Source organism: Hesperophylax consimilis, chromosome 18 (assembly GCF_061612785.1).
Source record: "Hesperophylax consimilis isolate HC1 chromosome 18, BYU_Hcon_1.0, whole genome shotgun sequence".
NCBI lineage: Eukaryota > Metazoa > Arthropoda > Insecta > Trichoptera > Limnephilidae > Hesperophylax > Hesperophylax consimilis.
In genome coordinates, this window is record NC_142853.1 from 14,692,023 (window position 1) to 14,718,404 (window position 26,382).

General features: G+C 33.5%; 1 protein-coding gene across 1 annotated transcript in view; it reads left to right on the forward strand.

Moving 5' to 3' along the window:
• LOC149415413 (uncharacterized) overlaps positions 1-26,101 on the forward strand; it is a 71,117-nt gene extending 45,016 nt beyond the window's left edge. Inside the window, exons 4-7 of the mRNA XM_089642212.1 lie at positions 17,286-17,418; positions 20,023-20,163; positions 20,952-21,041; positions 25,094-26,101. Coding sequence (XP_089498338.1) covers positions 17,286-17,418; positions 20,023-20,163; positions 20,952-21,041; positions 25,094-26,101 — 1,372 coding nt within the window. The remainder of the gene's footprint in view (positions 1-17,285; positions 17,419-20,022; positions 20,164-20,951; positions 21,042-25,093) is intronic.
• The last annotated feature ends 281 nt before the right edge of the window (positions 26,102-26,382 follow it).

The following is a 26,382-nucleotide window of genomic DNA, read 5'->3' on the forward strand; positions in this document are numbered from 1 at the left end:
GATTTAGAAGAGATGAGATGTTGAATGGAGGGGAGGCAATTTTATGTAGGGCTTGATAGAAGAGAGGATATTTTTTTAGAGAGGGACAGCCAAAAAATATGTGATCTAAAGTTTCCACTTCGAGACCACAGATTGTATAATCTGATCAGCCAAGCACGTGAATTTTAAAAATATGAGAAGGAACGGAACAATGCCCAATCCTCATTCGAAAAAGGGAAAATCCTTTTAGGAGAAATAGAGGAATTGTTGAAACCATTGTTTTGATTGGATAGTCCTTTGTATTGAGGCATGGCAAGCTCCCTTAGATTGACTAGCAATATGCCAATACTCAAACATTTCGGGATTTATCTTTGAGGCTGGAAAAAAATGTCGGAGAGGGGAATATGGTTTACGAGGGTAAAAGTAGTGTTGGAAGCTACTTGTTTTGCCAAGGAATCCATAATATCCACAGTGTCGATGTGTCAAGAAAGCCAAATCAGAGTTACGGTTTAAACAGAGCCATGAGTAGAGGCTATCATCACTCTAATAAGTAATGATCAGGATGAAGAAGAGGACTGGATTTAAGTTTTTGGGGGGAACTGAGAGAGTAAGAGAGAACTGATATGAACTTGAATTGAGAACTAAAAAAGATTACACATTTGAGAAATTCAATTATTGCAATGCACTTGGCTAAAAATTGGTTTGAAATTGAAAAAAATATTCTGTTATTAGAATTGTTGTGGTAAACTTTAACACCTATACCACAGTAAGGAGAGTCTGGAGATTTGTGACCATCAGTAAATAAAAGAGAGGAGTTGGGCCATTTAGATGAAATAATGTCATTGAACATATTATTGACAGTACAGGTGGGGAGATTAGAATGGCTTTTAAGGATACCGATCCCTTCTAAAACTTTTAGGATAGGGTGACATAACAATATTTTAATTTGTATAAGGGAAGAAGATCATTTTGGATAATTTGAAGATCTGAAAGAGACTGATTTTTTTTTACATATGGCAGGTAGAGGTTAAGTTTGAGCTCTGATTGTAAAAGATGGATGTGTTGGTTGGTGAATAACGAGACTCTGGGATCTGAAAACATTTAAGAAAAAAATTGTCAGCAAATAGTTGCCGCATTAAATAAAGAGAGGGATCAGAATATTCTACCTGAAAGGAATTGATGGGCGACGATTGCATCGCTCCAGTTATTATTCGGAAACAATTAAACTTCAGAGGTACTGGGGATTGGATAGTTTCTAAGGGCGGATTTATATGACGGTTTGAGAAAGTGGCACACTGACGCTTCTGGACTGAAAGTTCAAGACGATTTAAAGTGAGCCATGTGCAAAGGGCATTCATGGCTTCGTTGAAATATTTGATAGCGGGTTAGATGTTTTGGATGATAGGAAGAGAGCTATATCATCTGCGAACTCAATAAGTTTTACTTGAGGGTGAATAGTAAAATGCTTATCGTACAAGTATATATTATACAGTGAGTGAGACAATACATTGCCCTAGGGTAGACCCTTCCAAATACATTTACTTTGAGGATTATTATCTGATGTCTCAATGAATTTTTTTCTATCAAGAAATATGTCAATAATAGATTCGACAATTGAGGGGTAGGCCTATTTCTAAAAGTTTTATTTTCAGAATTGGAATGGAGACATTGTCAAAGGCGCCTTTTCTGTCTATAGAGACTGCAAGACATACTTCCTGGTTAAAAAAGGATAAATCAATATCAGTGCTGGTGATGGCAAGGTATTTTGAGTATATATTTTTTCTTAAACCAAATTGAGATGGAAATTACTTTAACTTTTTAATTGATTTGGATGGATGAAAAAACGATCGGCCTGTAGTTAGATCGAGAATTGTGTGATTTGTTTGATTTTAGGATTTGCTAATAATTAATCTGTGACGGGTAAATTTAGCAAAAATTTGTCCACATACGAATTAGATTCCTCCCATTTGGTGTGCTTTGTTTTAATCTTAGTCGAAATATGGGACTGATTGGAAAGAAGTTTGTTAAGGGTCTGAGGACACCACCCACGAGGAGATAGAGGCCAGACTAGGAGAGCATGTGGAGAGATTCTCTGCGCTGGGATTCATGTTGAGGCGTGAAATCGTATTAGAAGATCCATTATTCAAAAAGTAAAAGGACGGATTCATCTAGAAAGTCCATCACACTTCGACCATCTCGGTCAAAGAAAGCAGAACCCCAAACTGGGAAAAAGGCATTAAAATCACCCAATATGAAGAAAGGAGGGCCTAGGTGACGAACAATTTGCTACTCTGTTTATTAAAGTTTACTGTGGAGGGTACATAAACTGAAATAAAGGATGTGTCTTTTTATTTATATTCAACCATTTGGAAGACAGCATTGGTGGGTTTGATGTTATTTATTGGGAAAAATGTAGGGATTTTTTAATAAAAAGGGCAGCACAACCGGCTGTAATCGCGGAGACAGGAGTACCATTCCACATTAAAGTGGTTGGATAGAGTAAACCATTTTTCCGAGATAGCAGCCACATAAAAAAGGTTTGAAATTAATTGGTTAAGGAGGTTAAATTTGTTAGAATTAGAATTTCGACTACTCCACTAAAGTAGTATGACAGTCATTTTGAATGTAATGTTGAATGTAATCATGTAATCATTTTGAATATAATAATTTTGAATTGTTATGTGGAAAATAATAAAAGTAAATAGGTCAAGTAGAAGCACAATAAAGTTATTGTTAAATGAAGAATTGTCTTGGGAAAGTTTTCCAGAAAGGTTGATAATAATTGTTTGCGCACCCATTTGTGGCATTTGACAGATGAAAATACAATATTATGTTGGCAAGATTGTTCTGGGCAAGAGAAATTGACGGCGGAATAAGAACCCTAGCAGTTGAAACATTTAGGTGGGGAGGAAGGACATTGGTGAGCTGGATGGTTTTCTCCAAATTTAAAACATCTGGCCGAGGATTTGCATGCAGCTATGGTATGTCCAAAACGGCAACAAATTAATCGGTGGTGGGAAAAGTGTACATTTCAACCGGTAATGTGTTGAAGAATAAGTAAATATGAGAGGGAAGATGTTGTTCTTAAGAGGTGATGACGACAGATGAGGGAGGATTGAGGAGAAAAGGAACATGGCCAGTTGTTGGCAGCTGACCCCTTGAGGAATTCTACGGAGATTTGGAACTCACCCTCGGCTTTTACACCTTGGAATTGACCAAATTCAAGAGGGTAAATAGTTTTACATCGCTTGGTTTTTCGAGCGTATACTATGTACAGGCCACGGGAATGAGAAGAATAAAAGTTTGTTGGAGGAGGTTGAAGAAGTGCTGGTGGGAACTGTAAAGGCGAAGGCGAGTCGAGTTTTATGAAGTTATAACGACAGTTTCACTATCTAAAATTTATGTTTTTTCACAATCTGGGGTGTTAAGGGGAATATGGAGGCTTTTCAGGAGGTCCAGGAGGGAATTTTTCAGCAAAATCCTCCTCCATTATTCACAAAAAACAATTACAACAAAAAGAGTACAGAAAGTAATATGAGAAAGAGATCAGGGGGAGAAGTTCTTAAGGCACAACACTACACCTTTTTTTTAACATAAGACAGAAAAATATTCGTTTTTGGATTATTTTTAGATTATTATTAGAGGCGAAATAAAAACGTAAATCTTTTTTCTCACAATATGATTTAAAATTCTATTACGTGATATGTTTTACGAATTGAATATAAAAGTCTTACGTAGAATACTACTTCCGGGATTTTTTGAGAAATCGTAAAACATGAGATGTAATGCCTGAGTGCTATTTCCTAGAACACAACTTATTCGTAAATGGCTAAATGGCTATTTTCTTTTGAATATAACGATTGGTAGAAAGTCATGTTGAAATACCTGTCCAGGGGAAATATTATTTAATAGACCTGTGAAAAATCAGGCTTTAAAATCTTGACTAATAAGTTCCAAATTTGAAAAATTGTTATAAAAATATATTATTGTAGGTAGGTACTTACTTTAACGTTTGTCCAAATTCTTCATACAACGAGTTCTAATTTGAAAATTTCAATTAAATACGACGTAAATAAGAACTCATTAAACCAGATTTCAGCTTCAACAACATACAAACAAAATTTGTCTTTTTGATTAAATCGTATTACTCAATAGTAAATATGTGTATGTTTCCCGTTTTGGTTCAATATGTAGTGTACAGAATCCAAAACTTAAAATGTGAAAATAAAAATCATTTTGTGTTATTTATTAGTCCTTTACGTGATTCAGACCTGGTTAAGCAATTTTTTATTTTATTTTGGTGACGGTTTTGTATTCAAATTACAACAACAACTTGGTAACAAAATGAACGCTGTTCCTTGGTTTCGCTTACGAGTTTGAACGTTTGTACAAGGAGTTTAAACAGAGTTGGGTTGTTAAGTTCATCTCCATATTTGTGACGTACGCTATGTGGTGTCATTTTTAAAATGGATTTAACTAGACAAGGCTAATCTAGTATAGTACATCAATGTTGCATTCGAAGTGACAGGATGATTTCTTTATCCTTGAAAGAATCGCAAAGATGTAATTTATTACCAAGGTCAATTTGGATAACATTAGTAATTGCATTCAAAACAGATGAATGGTTTCTTTCGGGACATCACAAGTCTGAGATTCTTTCCAGGGCATTTTAGAGAACATTTACAATTGTATAGTTAGAATTTCCACATTTATGAATCAGTATAAAAAATATGAATCCTCTAGTACTACATTTATAGAATTTCTTAGTTGATAGAAATTACACATTACTAGACCAGAATATATGCCGTATGACATATGAATTTCCAATTTTAAAATTTCAAATCTTTATTTTTTAAATGGCTAGTCATTATTATACAGTAATCGAAATAAAACCGGGCAACGGATTCGTCAATTTAAATTTAAATAATAACAACAATGAAGTCATCATCATCATCATCACTTTTGGCTCTACTACCCCTGGTGGGTCTTGGCCTCCTCAAGAGTCTTCCTCCACTCATCTCGGTCCCGCGCCAGCTCTCTCCAGTTTCGAAGCTCCAAGGCAGACAAATCTTTGAGGACGTTGTCGCTCCATCTTAACCTTGGCCTTCCCAGGCTCTTTCTCCCTATCGGTCTTGAGCTCAGCGGGGACTTTGGTTCTCGATGCTCGGTCATTCTCTCCACATGACCTAGCCACCGAAGTCTTCCCAGTTTTATGAACTTTGTGACGTTTAGCTCCTTAAACAGAGTATAGAGCTCATTGTTATAACGTTTGCGCCAAAATCCATTTTCTAGAACCGGTCCAACGATGCGCCTCAAAATTTTCCTTTCAAAAACGTCCAGTGCTCGCTCATACTTCTTAGTTAGAACCCACGTCTCAGCTGCATACGTAAGCACTGGTCTAATTAGTGTTTTGTACACTAATACCTTGGTGGTTCTGGAAAGCAGTCAGGATTTTATTTGTTTTTGTAGGCGGAAATAGCAGCGGTTTGCATTCACGATGCGCTTCTAGATCTCCTCTGTAGTGTTGTTATTGTTTGTTATCAGGGAGCTTAGGTATGTGAATCTTGGTACCGTTTAAAAATTTTGGCTTCCACATGCAAGAGATGGGGTTTGTTGGGTACATCCTACGGCCATGTATTTGGTCTACTGCTGGTTTACTACAAGACCCATATTTTTGGCAGAACTTTCAAGATTTATGAAGGCGTCTTGTAAATCATCGGGATTTCTCGCAATTATGTCGATATCATCAGCGTAAGCCAATAGTTGCTCAGAGTTGTCAAATATCTTTCCCCTTTTCTCAATGCCTGAGTAACGAATAACTTTTTCTAAGGCTACGTTAAATAAGAGGCAGGCCAATCCATCTCTTTGTCTCACCCCGTAGAGCGCTTCAAATGGTTCGGACAGATCACTGCCAACCCTGACTCTACACGTTACTGGGGACATTGTCAGTTTCACCAGATTGATCAGCTTACGCGGTATTCCAAACTCACTCATTGCATTATATAATGCGTTCCTATTAATACTGTCATACGCGGCCTTGGAGTCTACAAAGAGGTGATGAGTCTGGACATTGTATTCTAACGTTTTTTCTAAGATCTGTCTCAAGGAGAAAATTTGATCAATGCATGATTTGCCTGGCCTGAAGCCACATTGGTAGTTACCAATAATTTCCTCGGACATTGGGAGCAATCTTTTGTACAAGATGTTAGACATAATTTTATAGCCAGTATTTAACAACGTTATTCCCCTATAATTACAGCACTCGAGTTGGTCGCCCTTCTTGTGTAGTGGACAAACAATTTCTAGTCTCCACTCTTCTTCTGTCCATACTTTTTGAATTGTTTATGCAGGTATTGAGTAAGCTCTCCACCTGCTGCTTTAATAATTCAGCCACCAGCTCATCTGACCCGGGGGATTTGTTGTTTTTCAGCTGTGTTATTGCCTGTTTCACTTCCTCCAGCGAAGGGGGTTCAGTATTGTCATTGTACGAGTCATCTCCCATGCTCTCCACCGTGTTGTGCTCCACCTCTGCCGAGTTGTTATTGAGAACCGTATCAAAGGGTCTCACCCATCTCCTCAGGATGTCAGGTTTTTCACTCAGTATCAGTCCGTTCTCGTCCTTGTATATATTTATTTTTAGCTTAAACTCAGCTCTCATATTATTTACTTTTTTGTAGAAAAGCCTACTCTCATTCTTAAGCCTGAGTGTTTCAGCTTCTCTAATTTCTTTTTGTAAATATTCACGTTTTTTTTTCCTGTGCAACCTTTTTTCTCTCTTCCTTGTTTCTCTATAGGTGTCCATAAGTCGTCTTGTGCAGTCTTGTTGTAACGTTTTTTGGTAGAGTTCATTTTTCTTTTTCGTAACTTCTGCACAGTTTGAGTCAAACCAATGGTTTCTTCTGACAGGGGTTTCTTTACCCATGGTTTCGAGAACAGCTGTTGTTAAAAGGTTTTCGCAGGCCTTCCATTGTGAGTTGATATAATTTATGTCACACTGCGCTATCCTGTTGAGTGTAGTTCGAAACTCCAATTTTTGTCGCGGGGTCTTGTAGTTTGTTGGTATTAAATTTTGTGATTTTAGACCTTGTTGTTTTACCAGCATTTGATATTTTAAACCGCAGTCGACTTGCAACGAGAAAATGGTCAGAGTCAACATTAGCTCCCTTATAAGTGCGGACATCTAGTAGATTGGATTTATGTCTAGCACTAATAAGTACATGGTCTATTTGGTTTTTTGTTCTGCCATTTGGGTGTTTCCACGTGGCTTTGTGTATATTTTTGTGTGGAAATAACGTACCACCTATGACCATATTGTGTGATGCTGCAAAGTTTATCAGGTGTTCTCCATTCTCGTTTGAGTGTAGGTGGAGACTGTGTTTTCCTATTGTTGGTGCGAAGTGGGGTTCTCTACCAACTTGCGCGTTCATGTCCCCTATTATGATTTTAATGTCACGCGGTGGGCATTCATCAAAGGCTTTCTCCAGCTTGTCATAGAAATCTTCCATTATAACGGTGTATTTGTCTTCTGTGGGTGCATGGACATTCAGTATGCTCTTTTTGATGCACCTTTACTCTGAGATACGCCATTTGAGGGCTGAGTGCCTTAAAGTCCATGACGAGGTACTTAGCTCGTTTGCTTACCAAGAAATCTGTCCCCTTTATGTGGTGCTTTTCGTGACAGCTGTAATACATGCAGTAGTCTCCTTTTTCAAAGAATCCATTTCCCTACCATCTAATTTCCTGTAGAGCCGTGATGTCTGCTTTATATGCAGTTATCTATTAGTGTCTGAAGGGCGCCAGGTTGATATAGCGATAGAACATTCCAAGTGCAAATTTTAGATCGTGTGCCTTTTTTCGTTTGCCGGGTCTGTTATCCTCATTCCGTTCCGATGTTTTCCGAGGCTTGTCTTGAGGTGTCGTAACAATATGTTTTTTATGGGGTGGAGTTGTTAGCCCTACGCCCAACTCCCAACCTGGAGGACCAGGGTTTTCTGTTGGGGTTTTCCTTCCCTTAGCTGGCTGGTTCCCGTTTTCCTTCACAACAATGAAGATCAAGTTTTAAATACAAAAATAACTATTATAAGAAGCTTATTTAGATTAATAAAGTGATATTTCAAATTTCGAAAAAAGTCATATTTCACGAGTTATTACTACCGGGTACATAGTGTATTCATAAATAAAATGTTACAGAAATACAGGAAAAATAAAATTGTTTTTCAAAGATTTATAACATAATGCATGAGCATTTAATTAATATGATTTTACTACACAAATCATTGATTAATAATTCAAAGTAAAGACGAAACAAGCGATAGCTTTTTAACACGATTGTCGATTTCCCAGGAGAAATCTCTCGAAAGGTATTAATTATTGATGATAATATTATTTTAAATCACTTGTGAATGTTTGATTCCACTCCATTATTCGTTTGATGACTATGCCGGTCTTTGAATAATTATATCAATTTTACATTTAATGACTAGATTGCGACATTTCAGACAAATCATAAAGATTTATTAATATAGGTGGAAAATATTCTAAAGTAAGACATGAATATTTTTTTTTTTGCATTCGTAGAATTTTAACTTGGATTCCTGTTGTACACGGATAAAAATGATTAAGTTAAAAAGTGGCAGCATGCCAACTTCCTGATAAAATATTAGTCATTCAGAATATATCGAGAACACGTGTTCTTTTTCTAATAGATATCATGACGTAATGCGACAATATCAATATGTCAATATCAATATCAGTATTTGTATGAAAATACTAATTGTCCTCATAAAACATTTTTTTGACTAATACTTTGTTAGGAACTCTTTCAAATCATTCGTCATCAGTCCCGTTTTTAACAGGAAAACGAATAATTTCAGATCAGTAAGTTTTCTATGTGCATATGTATTCGAAATGGAAATGAGATGATGAAGATGACATAGGCCCTATTTATTATTATAGGAAAATTATTTTCTTCAGGGCCTCCTGTGTGGAGTAAATATAAAATAAAAAAAAGAGTCAAAAGAACACCCAACAAAATTAATACACCTGCTTAACCTCTTGCCTTTTTCGCGATGTTTTAATGTTAAATCTACATTTTATTTTACATGTGTACTTTTTCAACAAATTTTCACGTATTTATTTATGTATTTATAAACAGTGATTACTGTAACATTTCACAACATTCACAAACACATCCCAATCAGTGGCGGCTCGTAAATTGTGGGAGTAATAGAGTGCTAATATTAAAATAAAATGGCATGATTGATGTTTTTGTAGCCGAAAACGTTTTTTTTATTTTTTTCTTAAATTCGATTTTTTGTATGAAGAATAATTTTCGAAAAAACTTTTCAGGCTGCAATAACATCAATAATGCCATTTTATTTAATATTAGCACTCTAAGCCTAAAAGCCACGAGCCGCCACTCACACACGAATCACTTAAATATATTAATTACATCTTCTTAGATGCTGCCTCGTGTTAAAAATACTTATTCTAATCTTGAATTCACCGAGCTTTTACTAAAAAATGTCTATCTTTCTAAATCATTTGAGCATTGGGCGTTTTCGGCTCCCCATTTACAAGAAAAAAGAATACACATTAGTGCAAAGTTAGTAAATGAATAAATAATATTTGATTTAGATTTTAAAATTTACTTACGGTGTTCATTCGAATAGAAAATTTTTGATCGTCTCTAATTATTATTTTGATGGCAGTGATCTCGAGGCAAATATTGTAATTCTTTTATCTTCACAAATCTTATGATTATAACATTCTGTGATTTTCACGGGTTCGCGCTAGTTAGATATAATGGTATAATCTCAGCTTACAACCAAAATTTACGAAAACGAACCTAAAAGTAATAAGAGCTAAATCATCATAGCGGAGAATCAAACCTTAATTGAAATGTGATATCTTGCTGGCCGAACACACTACGAAGGGAAATTATTATCATTGTAAATAATATTTTGTTAGAAGATAAAGCAACGATAATAATGTAAATGGTTGTATACATCTATCTCTATAATGCTGTATTACGAAGAAACAATTTTTATAATCCACGCTAGAGAGTAGAAGCTCCATCAAAATATTACTTTTGGAAACAAAGCAAAGCAAAAAGATGGTCGATCCACGTCCGATGTTCTTCAATCGAGAAGAATCGAGAGAATTTATCCAGATTTTCAACATCACTAGAACTTTTCATTGGTGAGTTTTGAGAGGTATGATCTTTACAATATGATCCATTGAAAAACCGAGCAAGTTCGGTTTAAATGATTTTCTGATAATTGAAACCTTTCACCCTTCAATACTTTCAACACTTTTTTTTCCCTTAAAACAAAAACTTTTGAAAGAATCTAGATAAAATTATCTTCCGATGTAGGCATTTAAAATAAACGTTACTATTTCTAAATAAAAAAATTTTTGTATCAAACGTGAAAAATGTTGTCAAAAAAGCTAACCACATTTATACTTATGTTTGTATGTAGAAAATTTAAGAGAATTCTAAATTTCGAAAACACGTTCGTTTTTTGGTGGGAATTTGTAAGAAAACTTCAACTTCACCTTCATCTTGTTCATATAATAAAAATTAAACCAATTTTTAAGATAGCGACGCAAAATATGAATTATTCATTATGGCTATTTTTAAGATCTTATTAATGGCATCCAGAATAAACTGGAAAGAATTATTAATTCTCTTTCAAACGTTAAAAAAATTACTTATTTCCGTATGATAGAAAAAAAATTTTAAAAATACTTTTGTTAAAAATGGACGCCCGGTCATATATGACCCTTAAACGCTGGAAGGGTTAATAAATAGTTGGATTTTCGGATCATTTGACGTTTTCCGGAACCTTTTAACGTAGATACTACAGAGTCAAAATTTGTATTATTTTTACCTTTCAAACCAGGTACTGTGGAGTTACCAATATTACATATTATATTCCCTAGCTAACCTCGTACGACCCTCTCCACTAAGGCCAGGTACTTCAGTTGCTTTTAGCATATTGATCACAAATATTATTCGTTCTGTCTGTGATTGTAATGGCGGAAGTTGTTTATTTTTTCCATATAAACCAAACTATTGTAATAGCAATCAACGAATGCAGATAATTTTTATGTGGATATACTTATTAACTCATTCACTTACGGGTTGATTCTTGCTTCTGTTGTTAACGTATTGTATTTTCCAACCACGCACCACGTCCCGTCACCAGGTGATTTAGATTACTGCAGGTTCGGATTATATAGACTATACTGTATTCTGACTTTATGTTTAAAAATTCACAACCTTCCTTTAACTCATCTCCTCCCCCACCCCATTACCTTCAGCCTCAAAACATACCCCCATTGGAGATGCCATAGTCTTACTGGTTCCAGACAGTATTGAGCTGTTGGGACTCTTGTGCTAGAAATATCTACTTATTTTTATTAAAAAGTACGTTATTTAATGTCAAAGACCGTGTCAAAGGGCTAATGCATTTAATACGCCAAGGCAAAATAATCTTTTACAAGTAATATGAAACCACAAACAGCATTGGTTAGAAAATTGTTCATGTCATTTTAATTTAAGATATACTGTGATTTTGCATTTAAGAGAAAAAGAGAGTAGGTACCTACATTTTGAAAAATCGTAAACCTAAATCATTTTTGGGCTTAGAATCGTGCGTTCAGAGGCAATTGTAATGCAATTATCGATCACTGATTTATTACACATCTGGATACAGTACCCACCCGTATAATTTTTTTCGGTTTCTTTCAAATTTACACGCAAATAAAAAGCATAACATAATTATTAACATTTAAAAAAATGTTTCAATAATATTATAATACTTCGCAAAAGCCATGATTGATGTCAAGAACCATAATTTTTTTTTGTGTTTATTTCTTGCTAGAGCAATCCCGATGAGTTACAGAACTCATTTTAGGACAGGAGAAACTTACAATTCATATGTAGGAGATAGTAGGTACAATTTTACAACGGTATTTTGATATCAAATATAAGTTTCACATTCAATACAGCATAAAAATTAAAATAATGACACGTTAAGTAGAACAAACAACAATAGAAAACAAGTACAGAAAGAAGAAAAAAAAAACATGGATAAGATACAACAAGAAATGACAACACAGTTACATATTTTCATTTATGTTCTTGAAATCTAAAACGGATAAAAGCGTAATAATATAGCATAGTCTAAGGTTCGTAGAAAATTATTTAACATGGTTGGCTCAAACTGGCAAAAAAAGACGCATCGGACCGCTTGCGAGCACGTGACATAGCTCGAATACCAGTTGGAATATGAAAGGGAGATCTCTATCACTTTTCACTGGGTATATTTTATTATTTTTTTGGTAAATCTAGGATAATTTCCTCGCACTTATGTTTGTACATACAAGAGTCGAATTAGTTGTAATCACTAGTGAATGGTAGAAAAGGTCGGAGACGCCGGATGAAGACTTACCGCATTACCTCTGCACTGGAATGGCATGTAGAAACAAAGTAGATATAATATTTTTTATCAGTAACAATATGGTATACATTAGCGAAAGGCAGAGAAAACATGGCGCCATCAAGTAGAAAAAAAACTTTTTTTAATCGTAATAATAATATTATTTATTTCCACCTTAACTACTTCCAGTGTGCAGGTACACTAGAATTCATCACCTCAAAACTTTACTCTAACACTATACCATTAGTAACCCTGCGCAACGCCGGGTAGACGTTAGCTATTGTTAGATAAAGTGTATCCACGGAATCGAACCGCGTATGGAAATGTAATTTATCTTCAAGAATACCTGGCTAGCTCAAGCAGGTACCGTGTTTTTAGTTCGTTTGAGTTAAGAGAGATCAGACCCCTTCTAGGAGTGGACAAAACAAAGGGATTTCTTGGAAATAAAACACTATGATTGTGGTGCTTTTAAATGTCTTCAATAAGACCTATATTACAGCACTGGAATCTACGCGTAGAAAAAGCTTAAATTTTTTTGTGGACGGTTGAAAGAATGAAAAAATGATGTTAAATTAATGGGAAGAAAGCAAAGGCAGAAATTAATAAAATAAAGCATGGAACGATACCGCAGGTAGTTTGGTAGACGTCCAGGGGGCAGGCAGTAGAAAAAATGAATCGAAATATACTAGTAATCAATTGACAAACACTGTAGAAAGAATGAATCGAAATATACTAGAAATTAATTGACAAACACTGTTTAGCAAAGCAAGTCTCGAATTCAAAGCGGAGCACGTAACACCCTCTCGCAACCAGAGCTAAAATCCAAGAGAGCTCTACCCGCCTGGACTTTTGGGGACCCGCGGCTTCGCCCCGCCCCCAGGGAAATGGTCACACCCACTTTAAACGCAGCCACGGGGTGGCCATATGAAAGAATTTAAAAATACAAAGTACTTAATTTTAAGAAAATATTACGGGGTTGAATGTTTTAATTTTAAGAAAGTTCATTTCATAACACTATTAAAGATAATTTTCGGTATATCTTTCCATGCATTAACATACTTTAAATACATCACCATTGCATACTTTTAACCACTGTGTAATTTGGCAGCCACCTATGGTCTGGAACCCAAAATACTTGAAAATAAAAACCCTTGACTTTAGTTGACATTATCGGTTTGGTTGACTTTTTGGCTGACATTAACTATCTCACAAGAATGGCTGTTATTTAAAAATATGGTATTGCAATCACGACCCCTGCATACATACTGAAATAAACTCTTATTATTATTATTATTATATCGCCCAGTAGAAAATAGGCTTATATCTACGTCACGACTTTCAAGCCAATCACCGCTCTACCCCTTCGATGAGCTAACCTTGTTAATAATAATAATAATAATAATAATTGGATAATTTGTAGAGCGCCGTTTTTGTGAAAAATCACCTCAAGGGCGCTGTACAATTTATTTCCTAGGATCTACATTTGTTATTTAGAAATGATACCAAAACATACTTACCTGGCAAGTCACTTCCAACAAACACACTTATATTAAAAAGTTTATGCTTATAAAAGATAGAACTGCACGCAGAGGACACTATATCAAAAAACACTGGTCGTCGCATGATCTTAAGTCTGCTATAGTTTTTATTTTAATTTAAATGTATTTTAACTGTCTTAAAAGCCTACAAATTGTTAGTTGTTATCATTTTTATTTATTTATTTTTAATTATTATTTTTATTTATTTTATTTTATTTTTAGTATTTTTTACATTTTGTTAATTTAAATTTAAATTGCCGTCAACTGTGAAAGTGAAGGTTTCTGAAATTATGGATACGACTGTCTGAAAAGGTGCGTTTTAAGTTTAGACCTAAATTCTGTCGAGTCTGCGATCATTCTCAAATCATGTGGCAGTCCATTCCAGGCTTTAGGTCCTGACACGGCAAAAGCACGCTCACCGAACTTAGTATCTGGTGTGCGCTTTGGTTCCTTCAACCTTCCGATAGCTGATGACGTTGCTGACCTAAGGGTTGACTGTCGGGAGTTGGAATCTTCTGGAATACACAATTCTGATAAATAAGCCGGAGCCATTCCGTTAAGTGACTTAAATACCATCCAGCATACCTTGAACTGGATTCTTTCAGGACATTTGAGCCAGTGCAGATTTTTGAGATGCTCTGAAATGTGGGAGTATTTAGATACTCCGGTGATAAGCCTTGCCGCGGCGTTGAAAACGGATTGTAATTTGTTGATTTGACATTTAGGGAGACTTGCATATATTCCGTTGCAATAATCTAGACGTGAAACAACATAGGAATTGACTAGCAATTTAGTCGCCTCTGTTGGCAGGTTTCTCCGCACTGCTTTAATTTGCCTTAATTGAAAGAACCCCGTGCTTACAGTTCTGTTCACCTGAGTTTTAAGGGAAAAATTAGCATCCAGATTGACACCCAGTAATTTGATGCACGTTTTTGGAGTGATGTCACTTCCGGAAATGGTTATTGGGGAGTTTTCAATGTTATGCTGACGTCTGCTTGTAGCAGTCCACAGAAACTCAGTCTTTGTGGGATTCAGTTTCAATCTATTTGAGGTCATCCAGCGAGTAATTGCTTCTATACACTCAGTTATACGAATTTTTAGACTGTTTATTTCTTCTGGTAAGCAGTAAAAATAAACTTGCTGGTCATCAGCGTAGCAGTGAGATAGAAGGCCGAATGATTCTATTATTTTAGCGACATCATTTGTGAAGAGGATGAAGAGTAGTGGGCCCAGAACGGACCCTTGGGGTACTCCAGATGAAAGGGTTGCATAATTTGATTGGTTTTTTCCTACTTTTACGGCTTGTAAACGGTTGGCCAGGTACGATGTCAGCCAGGTCTTAACATCACAGTTTAAACCAAATGATTCATCTAATCGTTTAATAAGAAAGTCATGGTCAATCGTGTCAAATGCAGCACTCATGTCCAAGACTGAAAGAAGTGCCAGTTTACCCGACTCAATGGCAGTAGTTATGTCCGACAAAACACGTAGTAACCCGGTTTCTGTGGAGTGGAATATGTTTTCTACGAACCTTAATCATAGCCGATCGATTTACCTATAATATTGTCGTTGGAATTTTTCCTTCCGAGATGTATAATATGAACGAACTACCGTCGAAGTAACATAAAATTTTTAGGCATTGATGTATAAATTATATTTACATGAGGTATGAAGCGAAAAAATAGGTTCCGTTTTTTTTACTTCCAATTGACCTCCAACTTTCCCAACGCTCTTACTAAAACTACCAAATCCGGGCTACGCGCACCGCTTATCGCGTTCTAACAGTGAACAGATATTAGTCCGCAGTAGCATCTCTAATTGTAGCTATATGATCTTAGAACGGGTTGTTTGCCATTATTTAAACAATTCATCAAAAGTTAATTTTAAAGTTTTGTGAAAGTACTATTCAAGTTTTGTTATTATTTCAGTTCCGTGAAATAATAACTCATAGTGATATAAAGTATTCGAAATTGAATACTTAGAAAAATGATGAATTCATCAAATTCTGTGAAATAACTGCCCTTAAAATGTTTCTATTGCAATTAAATAATTTATTGCAAAGTTTTTTTAAAATTAACCTGAACCAATTCTTCAATTTGAAGTGATTTTGACATCTCAGTCGCAAGCAGTCTTTGCAAGGATGGGTTGTTTCATAGAATTTGCACAATTCATCAAATTTCAAAGTTGATTTTCAAGTTATGTTGACTCTATTAGACTTCTGTTATTATATCATTATTGGCCACAAGAAAACTTAAACAATAACAGAACTTGAATATAACCTTCACAGAACTTGAAAATCTTTTAAATTTGAGGTATTGTTCGAATTTTGGGAAACAACCCGTCCTAAATCGTTGAACAAAATATTCTTTTCATTTTCAAGAAGGTCTTAAAAAATAATAACACAAAACTGAAATAATGACGGATCTTGAAGAAAACCTTCACAGAACTTGAAAATCGGCTTTGAAATTTGATGAATTGATAAAATTCTGTGAAACAACCTGCCCTTAGTGTTCACCTAGGCCTGAAGGAAGTGACAGATAATTATTTTTGAATTACGCTTCAATTGCGGATGATATTACTTAATCGAACCTTATGACGTACATAGAGAAAATTTAGTAGAGATTATTTAACAAAATACTATTAAAAATGAATCATTTCCTGAAAAAATATTGGTCATTCAGAATATATCTGAACACGTATTCAAGCAGGTGGCCTTATTCCAATAAAAATATAATTGACGAAATGCGAAAACATTATAATTTTTAAGAACACGTGTTAGACTTCCTCATAACATATTGGTGCTTCACTGATTTTTTAGTTGTGAAATTTGTCAAATCATTCGTTAAAGACCTGCAGTCCCGTTTTTAACAGGAAAACAAATAATTTGTCCAGATTTTTAATAAATTAATAATATTTTATATCAGTAAATTTATCCGTGTACGTGTTTGAATGTACATCATTACACGAAGAAACGAATAAACAAAAAAATTGTTGTTTTTTTTCTCAAACAACATTAACTAGATTAATTAGCCTTCGTGTACCCAGCATTGCTCGGGGTTATGAATATTTTTGATTGTAGTTTAGTTAATAAAGTCCTCTTTTTTACCGACAATACATGGTGACGAGTTCTCTTTTTTACCACCGGCGCGCTTTGTAAACAACGCTACTGCACTATGGCTGTCCTGGAGGAAAAACTGAGAACCAAACAATGATAGTACCTATAAGATACTAACTTTTCAGATTCAATTAAATAAATCACCATAATTAATTTGACGTGGACTAAGAAATATGTTATAAAAATATTTTTGTTTTGTTCTATAAGCTGTTCCGTGAACTGGGAGGAGCAGACATTTAACACACTGACTTACATCCTGTTCCTGTTTGGGCTTGGCTTGGTCCTGCCAGTTGCGATTATCACGTTCAGTTACATGAGTATTATCAGGACTATGAAAAAGGTAAGGTTCAAAACGGTGTCAAATAATCTTTTAATAATATCAACAAAATATTTCGGTCATATGGCAAAAGGGGCCATCTGTAAATTTAAAAAAATTAAATGTAGCAAAATTAAATTTCGAGTCTTCTAACCGACACATTAGGCTAATTTTATCGTTTTAAACTAATTTATGTAGCCCCATGGAGAAATAATTTTCATAATGTTCCAAATAAAGTAGTTATTTTTTAATTTAGTGGAGATCTTTGATAAAAATATTGCAAATGGGATCTTTTTCCATCAAATTGGTTTGGTAATTTTTCAAATGTGTCATTTTGCCTTTGACATCTGAAAAGGCATTTTTAGACCTAAAATAAAAATAAAAATACTTTAAATGTATTAGTTTTCTTCATCCCAGGTAATTTTTCAAATGTGTCATTTTGCCTTTGACATCTGAAAAGGCATTTTTAGACCTAAAATAAAAATAAAAATACTTTAAATGTATTAGTTAATGATTAATGTGAGGATCTACCTAAGTGAAACGAGAAATATGTGGAAGTTGTTATTAAAAATTATAATACTCGAGTCGAACAAATTGTAACTGGGAAAGTAAATCATTATTTTTTTTTATCTATTGAAAGGAAATTATTAAATATTTTCTTAATGCCAATAATTGGCATGTCAGTAAATCTTTTTGATCTTATGACGTCCCTTTATCTAAGGTGTAAATTTTTGAGTGTCAGTGATAAATTTATTACTCTGCTACCACAAGTAATGGAGATCAATCTTGTTTTGGCCCTCTCCACTAGTTTAGTCATTAAATAATATTAACCTTCACACGTTTTCTTCAAGATTTATTTATTATAAGTAATCATGTAAATATATATATTTCTTCATAATATGTATATTCCGGGAAACAGATGAAAGTTGAAGAAAAGAAATTTATATTATATGACACAGTTCTGACTAAATTATACATACCAAACGCGGTGTATAAAAATCATCTAGTATTAAATTTAGATTTTTCTATTTGAGCATGATCAAAATCACACTCTATGCGCGTGTGCCCAGGTTCATGAAACCTTATTTTGAATTTCCCGAAGTAATGGTTTTGTTCCAAAACCGTCACTGTAAAATTATGGTTTTGTCAAGCACAGTTGTCAGAATATTAAATGAGTTTTTCGCTAAAATCCTCTAACTTCATGATTTCTTCGTACATTTCTACGAAATTTAACCGGAATCACGTCCTCCATCAATTTCCGACCACATAATATATACCATTATAACAGCTTTGATCATTTGTACCCAAATCATGAACAGTAAATTTTACGTTGATAACTGATTTGTATCGATAACTTTTTGCATATCAAAATTTTTGACGCCCAATTTTCCTTGGCTCTTACAGGAATCTTCCTTGTCCTTCATTTTTATAATTCATAGGCAGCACAGAACATTTCATAATGCATATTTTTGTTCAGCCTTGAGAACATTAATTGTCTCTCTTCTAATCCACCGAATATCAAACCTGTCACAAGTATTACATGTGTCACTCTCTGTACGGGTATTTAAAATACAAATATTTAGTGAGAAACATTATTAGTACATCATACAGCACAGGGACAAAATTATCGACAATGCACTTATCACAATAAGCCTTAAAAAAATTTATCAGATTTAAATCTGGGTGATGATAGTTTTTGGAAGCCCGAATTCTACACTAATTTCATACTGAGGAAACGTCCTAATATGATCTAAGATATAATATTATTTATCTTATTTTTTGGAGTATGCTTTCCACACGTACTCAATGTGTTAATTGTACTTGAAAACAATTAAAAACTCAACTTATTTTTTCTTCCCTTTGTATCCCGTCGTTTTGTAACCGATCTCGAGTCAATTAGAGAGACAATATACTCGTACACTCCAGTATGGTAACTGCCCAATTTCCAATCTTTTCAAATATTGTTTGCCTCTGATTATATGAAATAAAATTTTAATTTACAAATACGGCTATTTCCAATGATTCTGGCTTCATATTTTTACCAAGTCTTTGAATTTTTTATAAGATTGCCTCTTACTCACTGTGGAGGCACGACCTACATTTTTACCTTGGTGTAAAATTGCTGGTTGAGAATTTTCATCGTCGATAGAGTTATTAAAACTGACCAAAATAGATTTCAATGAATCAGAAACATTAGAATTCAAGATCTATATGTTCACATTCCTTTTTAAAAAATAAATCAATTACAAAGTCTGCACCAGCAAATCTTGCATATTGAAGATCTGGACAACTTGTTGGTGATGTTCCTGCATAGGACGATACAAAATATTCCATATCATCGTTACTTCATTCATCATCAGAAAATCGAAAATATTTTTTTGGTTGTTTTGGTCGATTCCTTTAATTTCAATCAGGAACTATCCTGAACAATATTGAGATAGTAGTTAGAGATCTGAACTATCCGGCATTGTACTACGATGCCGATGATTTTTGAATTTCGTAATTTTCTTCAATCTCTCATATATTTTTTTAAATAGATTTTTTTTTGTATTTTCATTAATTATCTCTGATCTTGATGCCTGCTTTCTGCGTATTGTTTTTAAATTAATCATATTCATTTGGTTTCAGAACGCTATCAGGATGGGTAGGGTGACCAAGGCCGAGTCCCGGGTGACCATGATGGTACTGATCATGATCGTAACATTCATGGTATCATGGACACCCTACGCCATTCTCGCTCTAATTGAACAATTCGCCCCATACGATATGGTAAGATTATTTTAAGGTTTTTTAATCCCATAATTCTACATAATTGCTCCTCAAATGACAATCATTAATTATAACAATGAAACTAACTGCTCCCTACATTGAAGAGAAAAGTTAAACAACTTTAAATAATGTGATGCATTAGGTACAAAAATACTTATAACCCATGTTAAATTTGCTTGAAAACTTAACAAAAAATGTATTTAAATCGAAGTTTCACATTGATTCGTGTAACACCAGTAGTTTAAGAAAATGGCATGTGGCTTGTCACATTATTGTTTCGCTGTTAATGGTCCTAGGTAAATAGCGTGGCACTACAGCTCTTCATTCATTCACTTACATATTACCGCAAGCGACCTACATAAGCGTGGCACTATTTCCAGTCAAAAACTTCGAAAAAACACAAGCTTACTCAATATATCGGTGCAATGTCGGTAAAGCAAATAAATAAACCTTTCTGAATAGTCAACGTTCAAACGATGCTTAAGTAAGAATTTGAAAAATTTTACTAACAAAACAAAAACCGAAAAGATTTAATTCTATGTTGTCGGTAAAACAACACGTTTAAAAACGGTTTAAAAAAATAAAAGAATTAAAAAAAAATATTATTAATAAAAAAAATAAAATATATATATTTATATTTATCCTTTTTCTCAAAAATGCAATAGCACACTTATTCAATTGACCTAGCAACCATTATTATGAGTGATCTGAAATTATTATTATATAGCCCTATGAAATCTTCGTGTTTTGGAGCTGATAGTTAAAAAATCTTTTCATGTTTTCCACAGGTGTCACCTGGTTTGGGAGTCGTCCCAGCGTTGGTTGCCAAGAGCTCTATCTGCTATAATCCCATCATATACGTTGGAATGAACACTCAGGTAAGAATTTTTTACTCAAAAGTTTTCCAGATTAAAAGCAAATTAAATTATTGTGATAAGATAGAACTTCGCACGCATTTTTTTTACATTTGTTGAGAAGAATGTTGCCTTAATGGGTTACCCTGTTCTTAGGTCACATTGTACATTTGTGAGAAACATAAATTGTAAATTTGGAAAAGTTTTTTAATTAGTTTTTTTTAAGTAATTTTTGTAAGTGTTCAAAATATACAAGCGTTAAATTATAATGCGATATAATAGAAGAAAAACATAACATTACACAAGAATAATATATAGTGGTAAAACTTACGGAGGAAAAACATAACATAACGTTAATCTTTGTTAAGTTGAAACATTTTATCTATATTCTTCCTTCCCGTGTCCTTAATCCATCTCTTAATACTTCCTTTGAAGTCGGTTATTTTTTTAATGGTTTTTTTATTGCAAGAGGGAGGGATATTAAATAGTTTTATATAGATATTTTGCTAATTTCTTTGCCCAAAAGTTGTTTTAGTTGTAGGTTGGTGAAATGTATGTTGTAATGAGGATATTGTGAATCTATTCGAGTTTGTGTATGCAAAGTTATCCTGGTTTTTGATTTTTTATTGTTGTATTTCTTTTATTAAATAATTAATCAATTTACAGAGTACAATCATTTATGTTAACTAAAATAATTCTCAAAATTAGTTTCCACCACTTTTGATTTTTTTAATGTTTCTCTTGTATTAAAGCTGGCGCTTGTATTTAAAAGAATTGTGAGCATCAAGATGAAGAATATTTAGGACGGGTTGTTTCGGAGAATTTGAACAATTCATCAAATTTCAACGTCCATTTTCGGGTTCTGTGAAAGACTTATTCAAGTTCTGTTTTTATATCATTGTAGGCTAGTTGCTTGACAAAACTGAAATAAAAACAGAACTTGAAAAAATCTTTCACAGAACTTGAAAATGAACGTTGAAATTTGATGAATTGTTCAGATTCTCCGAAACAACCCGTCCTTGTTTGTAATTATGATTTAAGGAAATATGAATATTAAAAACATTTATGTAATTAAAAAAATTAAAGTTTATAATTGATTAAGAAGACATTTTCACCATTTTGGTATTTTGTTTATATTGAACATCTCTTTAATCGCTTTTAGTAGGTGTTTATCGTTTTCAATTGTTCAGATATTTTCGGGTAGGCTGTTGAATTATTTTTTTAACTAGATATACGAGTATGTAATGAATTATTTTTTTAAGTAGATATACGAGTGTGTAGAGTATGTTGAGCAAAAAATGTATTAAATTTTTGAGTTTGAAATTTTTATTTTTAATGAGTACGACTTTCAGTAAAGAATCTGTGATTTTGTTTTTCTTTTATTATTCGAATTATTATGTTTTTTCGGACAAGAACATTAAATTTTAATACTTTAAATTCTTCAAAAATTAGGTATGTTGGATAATCTCTAGTTTTTTTTAATATTATTTTTATGCTTAGACGTTGTACAATTTCAACAGGTTTGTTTTGTATACAGCTTCCCAGCGGACTACAGCGTATTGGATATTTGATTGTATTAAAGCTTGATTAATGAGAGAAAATTACGAATTTTTTATAAATTTTCATAAATTTATTTTCTTATTTTGTTGACGGTAAGGTTGATTTGATCTTTCCAGTTTAGGTTTTTGTCTATTATTATTCCTAAGTATTTAATTTTATTTGTAATTTTCAATGTGGAAAAGTTTATTGTACAGTAATTTTTATTATGTTTTTTTTAATTGTCATGTTTATGATGTGTCAAATTTTTTGGAACGTCATTTGATTTTATCGCAAATGGTATGATATAAGTTTTTTCGATATTTAGAGATAGTGGGCTTATGTCAAACCATTATTTAAGAATATTTATGTCTTCTGTTGCTTTTAGTTTTACTATTTTTAATGTATTGTAACTTTCAATGATTACGGTTTGATCAGCATAAGAAGTTTTACTACTATGAAGTGGTTGAGAAAATATCCCGTTAATATATAAGATGAATAATATTGGACCCAGTACCGTACCTTCATAAATGCACAGGATTCATAAATGCATAAATTAAAATAACTTTTGAATATAATTGTTTCAGAGACATTATATTCAGGGAATTAAAAACATAGTCTGTAGGAGTACTGATGGGGACTCTAAGTAGAATTTTCAAAATTGACTTTTGTACTTTGAGGACTTTTTAGAATGGAATCGCATGAACTTCCCCATCCGATAAGACTGTATTGTAGATGAGATTGGCATAAGTCGTAATAAATTTCAATTAGTTTGTTCTCTATCTAAAATGTTTCTAATTGTTTTGAAAAAATAGGTTAGTTTTTTAATTTGTTGCTTATATTTTCAACTTGGGAGTTCCAATTTAGATTTTGATCAATAATTATTCCTAGGTACTTTATCATTTGTATTTCATTCAATTTTGGGCAGTTGCAAGGATCTTCTTGGTTCACGTTTAAACAATTTTTAAGTTTAGGTTTGTTTTGAGGTTATCTATTTGCTAATTATGAATTTTTAATTTAAAATATTTTTTTTGTGTCATTTAAGATTTGTGAATTTGAATCAAGCCATTGTTTTACCCCATTCATCTCTACTTCAGCTTTTTCGAATACAGTCTTCCACGACTTTCCATGGAAGAGAAGAACTGTGTCATCTGCGAAACTTAATCATTAATATATATCATCAATAAAATCGGGCCTAAGACACTGACTTGTGGAACACCGTATTGGATTTGTATTGGTTGACTTGTTACATTTTGAATCCAGACTAATTGTGACCTCTCTGACATATGGCTTTTAAAAAGATCCAGTTGACGTCCTAAGATTTCAATCTTTTTGAACTTTTCTATAAGCTATGTGTAATCAATTGTATCAAAGGCCTTAGATAGATCTAAAATATGCCGATACACTTATTCTCGTTATCGAGACTATGTTTGATACTATTTACAGCAGAGGCGATGGTATCAGAAGTTCCCATATGTTTTCTAAAGACCAGATTTTTCGAAAGTATGAGATTTGTTTCGAGATATTGAGTTAGCTGTTTCTTAATAAATTCTAAGCTCTAATAACTCTACTATTTTTGAAAGATTATTCAATATTGTTATTGGTCTATAGTTATTTATACATGCTTTATTGCCGGTTTTAAAGATTGGTATAACAGTACCCATTTTAAGCGTTGCAGGAAAGATACCATCCTTGTTACATCTGTTCACTAGGTAAAGATGTGGTTGGAGTAGTTCATTCCTGGTTGATTTAATTATTCTCATTGAAATTCCATCTGATCCTGAAGAGAGTAATGATTTCATTGAATCTATAATGCTTTTAATGTCATCTGCCAAGATTGTATTTAATTGTGATATTATTAGGAAGTGCGTTGTTATTCTTATTATCAGTACAAAGAGTTTTAATGATTATTTAGTTAAATTAGATTTATAACGTATATTTAACCTAGGTTCCATAAATATTAGTTCACAAATTGAACGATTTCCTTTGAATTCTCTTTCATTTTTAATTTTTGCTTTGGTGTATCAAGTTTGTATATTTTACTGCTATTATTGTGGTTAGTGTAAGTCATTTCCTTAAAAATTTTCAAACAAGAGTTTTATAACAGTTTTGAATCTGATGTATATAGTAGTTACCTCTTGCAAATTTTATATTTTTAGATTACCTGTTCATATAATACTTATAAAGATTTAGTAATGAAAGATCAAGTGGTTTTTTTTTAGTTTTCTAGTGTAGTTTGTCTCTAATTCTAAGTCTCAATATCTTTAAAACCACGAAAAAGCGATATTCTAACAAAATGTGAATTATTTAATAGGATACGTCGAACTTGGCTGAATACTGTGTTAGACTAGTTGAAATCAAAATTAATTTTCTTACAACGCGATTCCTGATTCCTATTTAATGGCAAATACTATCTGATAATTGCGTTGATCTTACATTGAGAATAAACTTCCTAATATATTCGAAGCCGTAATAGATACCAGGAAACTTATGAAAACTGACTTGTAATTTATAATTTACTGAGTACTTTCATGTTTCAGTTCCGATCCTCCGTAAAGCAAATATTTGGTTTTGGAGAGAAGGAGGACTCTATGCACGAGCGAGGAATGGATAACACTCTGATGTCGCCTACCAAAGCAGTCTCCCATTTCAGCGAAAACAATATTAAACTTCAATATTTAAATCCCAACAATAACACAATGGTCGCAGTAACAATATATCAAGACGATGAATATGACGGTAGAAGCAGCGAAGAGGTTAAAATGGACAAAAAAAATAAATTGGACAAGAACAAAAAGAAAATAACTCTTACCGATAAATCCTTTCTAAATGAATCTACAGAGCTATCAACAGAATCCTATGCAAGAGAAAGATATAAATTACCGCACGTCTGTTCTAACAAACACTTACCCGATGCTAAAACTGTGAAGGAAATAACGTATCAAATATGCGATGAAGATTCTGCTGAAAATTCTTCTCCACCAGATTCGGACACAAATATAACCACTACAACTAAGCCAAGCAACAAAATGGTTAGAACAAGAGAACAGCTTCTTGATTACGGGGGAAAAATATCTGAAAACAGTTCATCAGGGCAAATAGATGGTTTTAATAGTGACGATATGCTGATTGGGTCAGAATACAATGAATCTCGTGGTACAACCAACAAAGCCATGAGTTTTTGGGATGAATCATCAACAAATGATCCCAAACAATTCCACGGGAGTTTCAAACCTGAGAACTACTTCAAACAGCATGAAAGCCCCACTCCATTGAGAAGACAATCCGTAGCCAGTACTCAAGTGAGATGCAAGCCGGATTCTGACATGAAGAGGGTCAAATTAGGATCTGGAAGACGTAAATCTTCTTCGAGTGGAATTCTGTCAGGCCATACAAGGAAGCTATCGGCTGCTCTACATGATACTAGAGGGAACATTGTTACAAGACTGATGGTGGATGAGAGGGAGCGGTCAAAACTGATGTGTTTTGAAGAGCAGAAAGTCAATTTTCAGGAAAACAAGGGTTTACAAGGGGAACAAATGATGTAAATTTTATGCATGTCCAAGTATTCAATATTCTAGATGTATTTTCAGGTCAATTTTAGAAAACTAAATAAAGTTGCTCATTGTAATTTAGGGGTTCCTAGGATTACGGAAAATACCTTTAAGATTAATGCAAAAAAAGGTTTCTTGTTTTAATAATATTGATCGTTCGGAGACGTGTTCATCGTTAATCGTTGGCCCATTGTCCGACACATGAGTCCTGCCAAATATCTTTAGTTTCTTTTGCGCACTCAAAAATTATAAATTATTATCTACTAATTAATCTA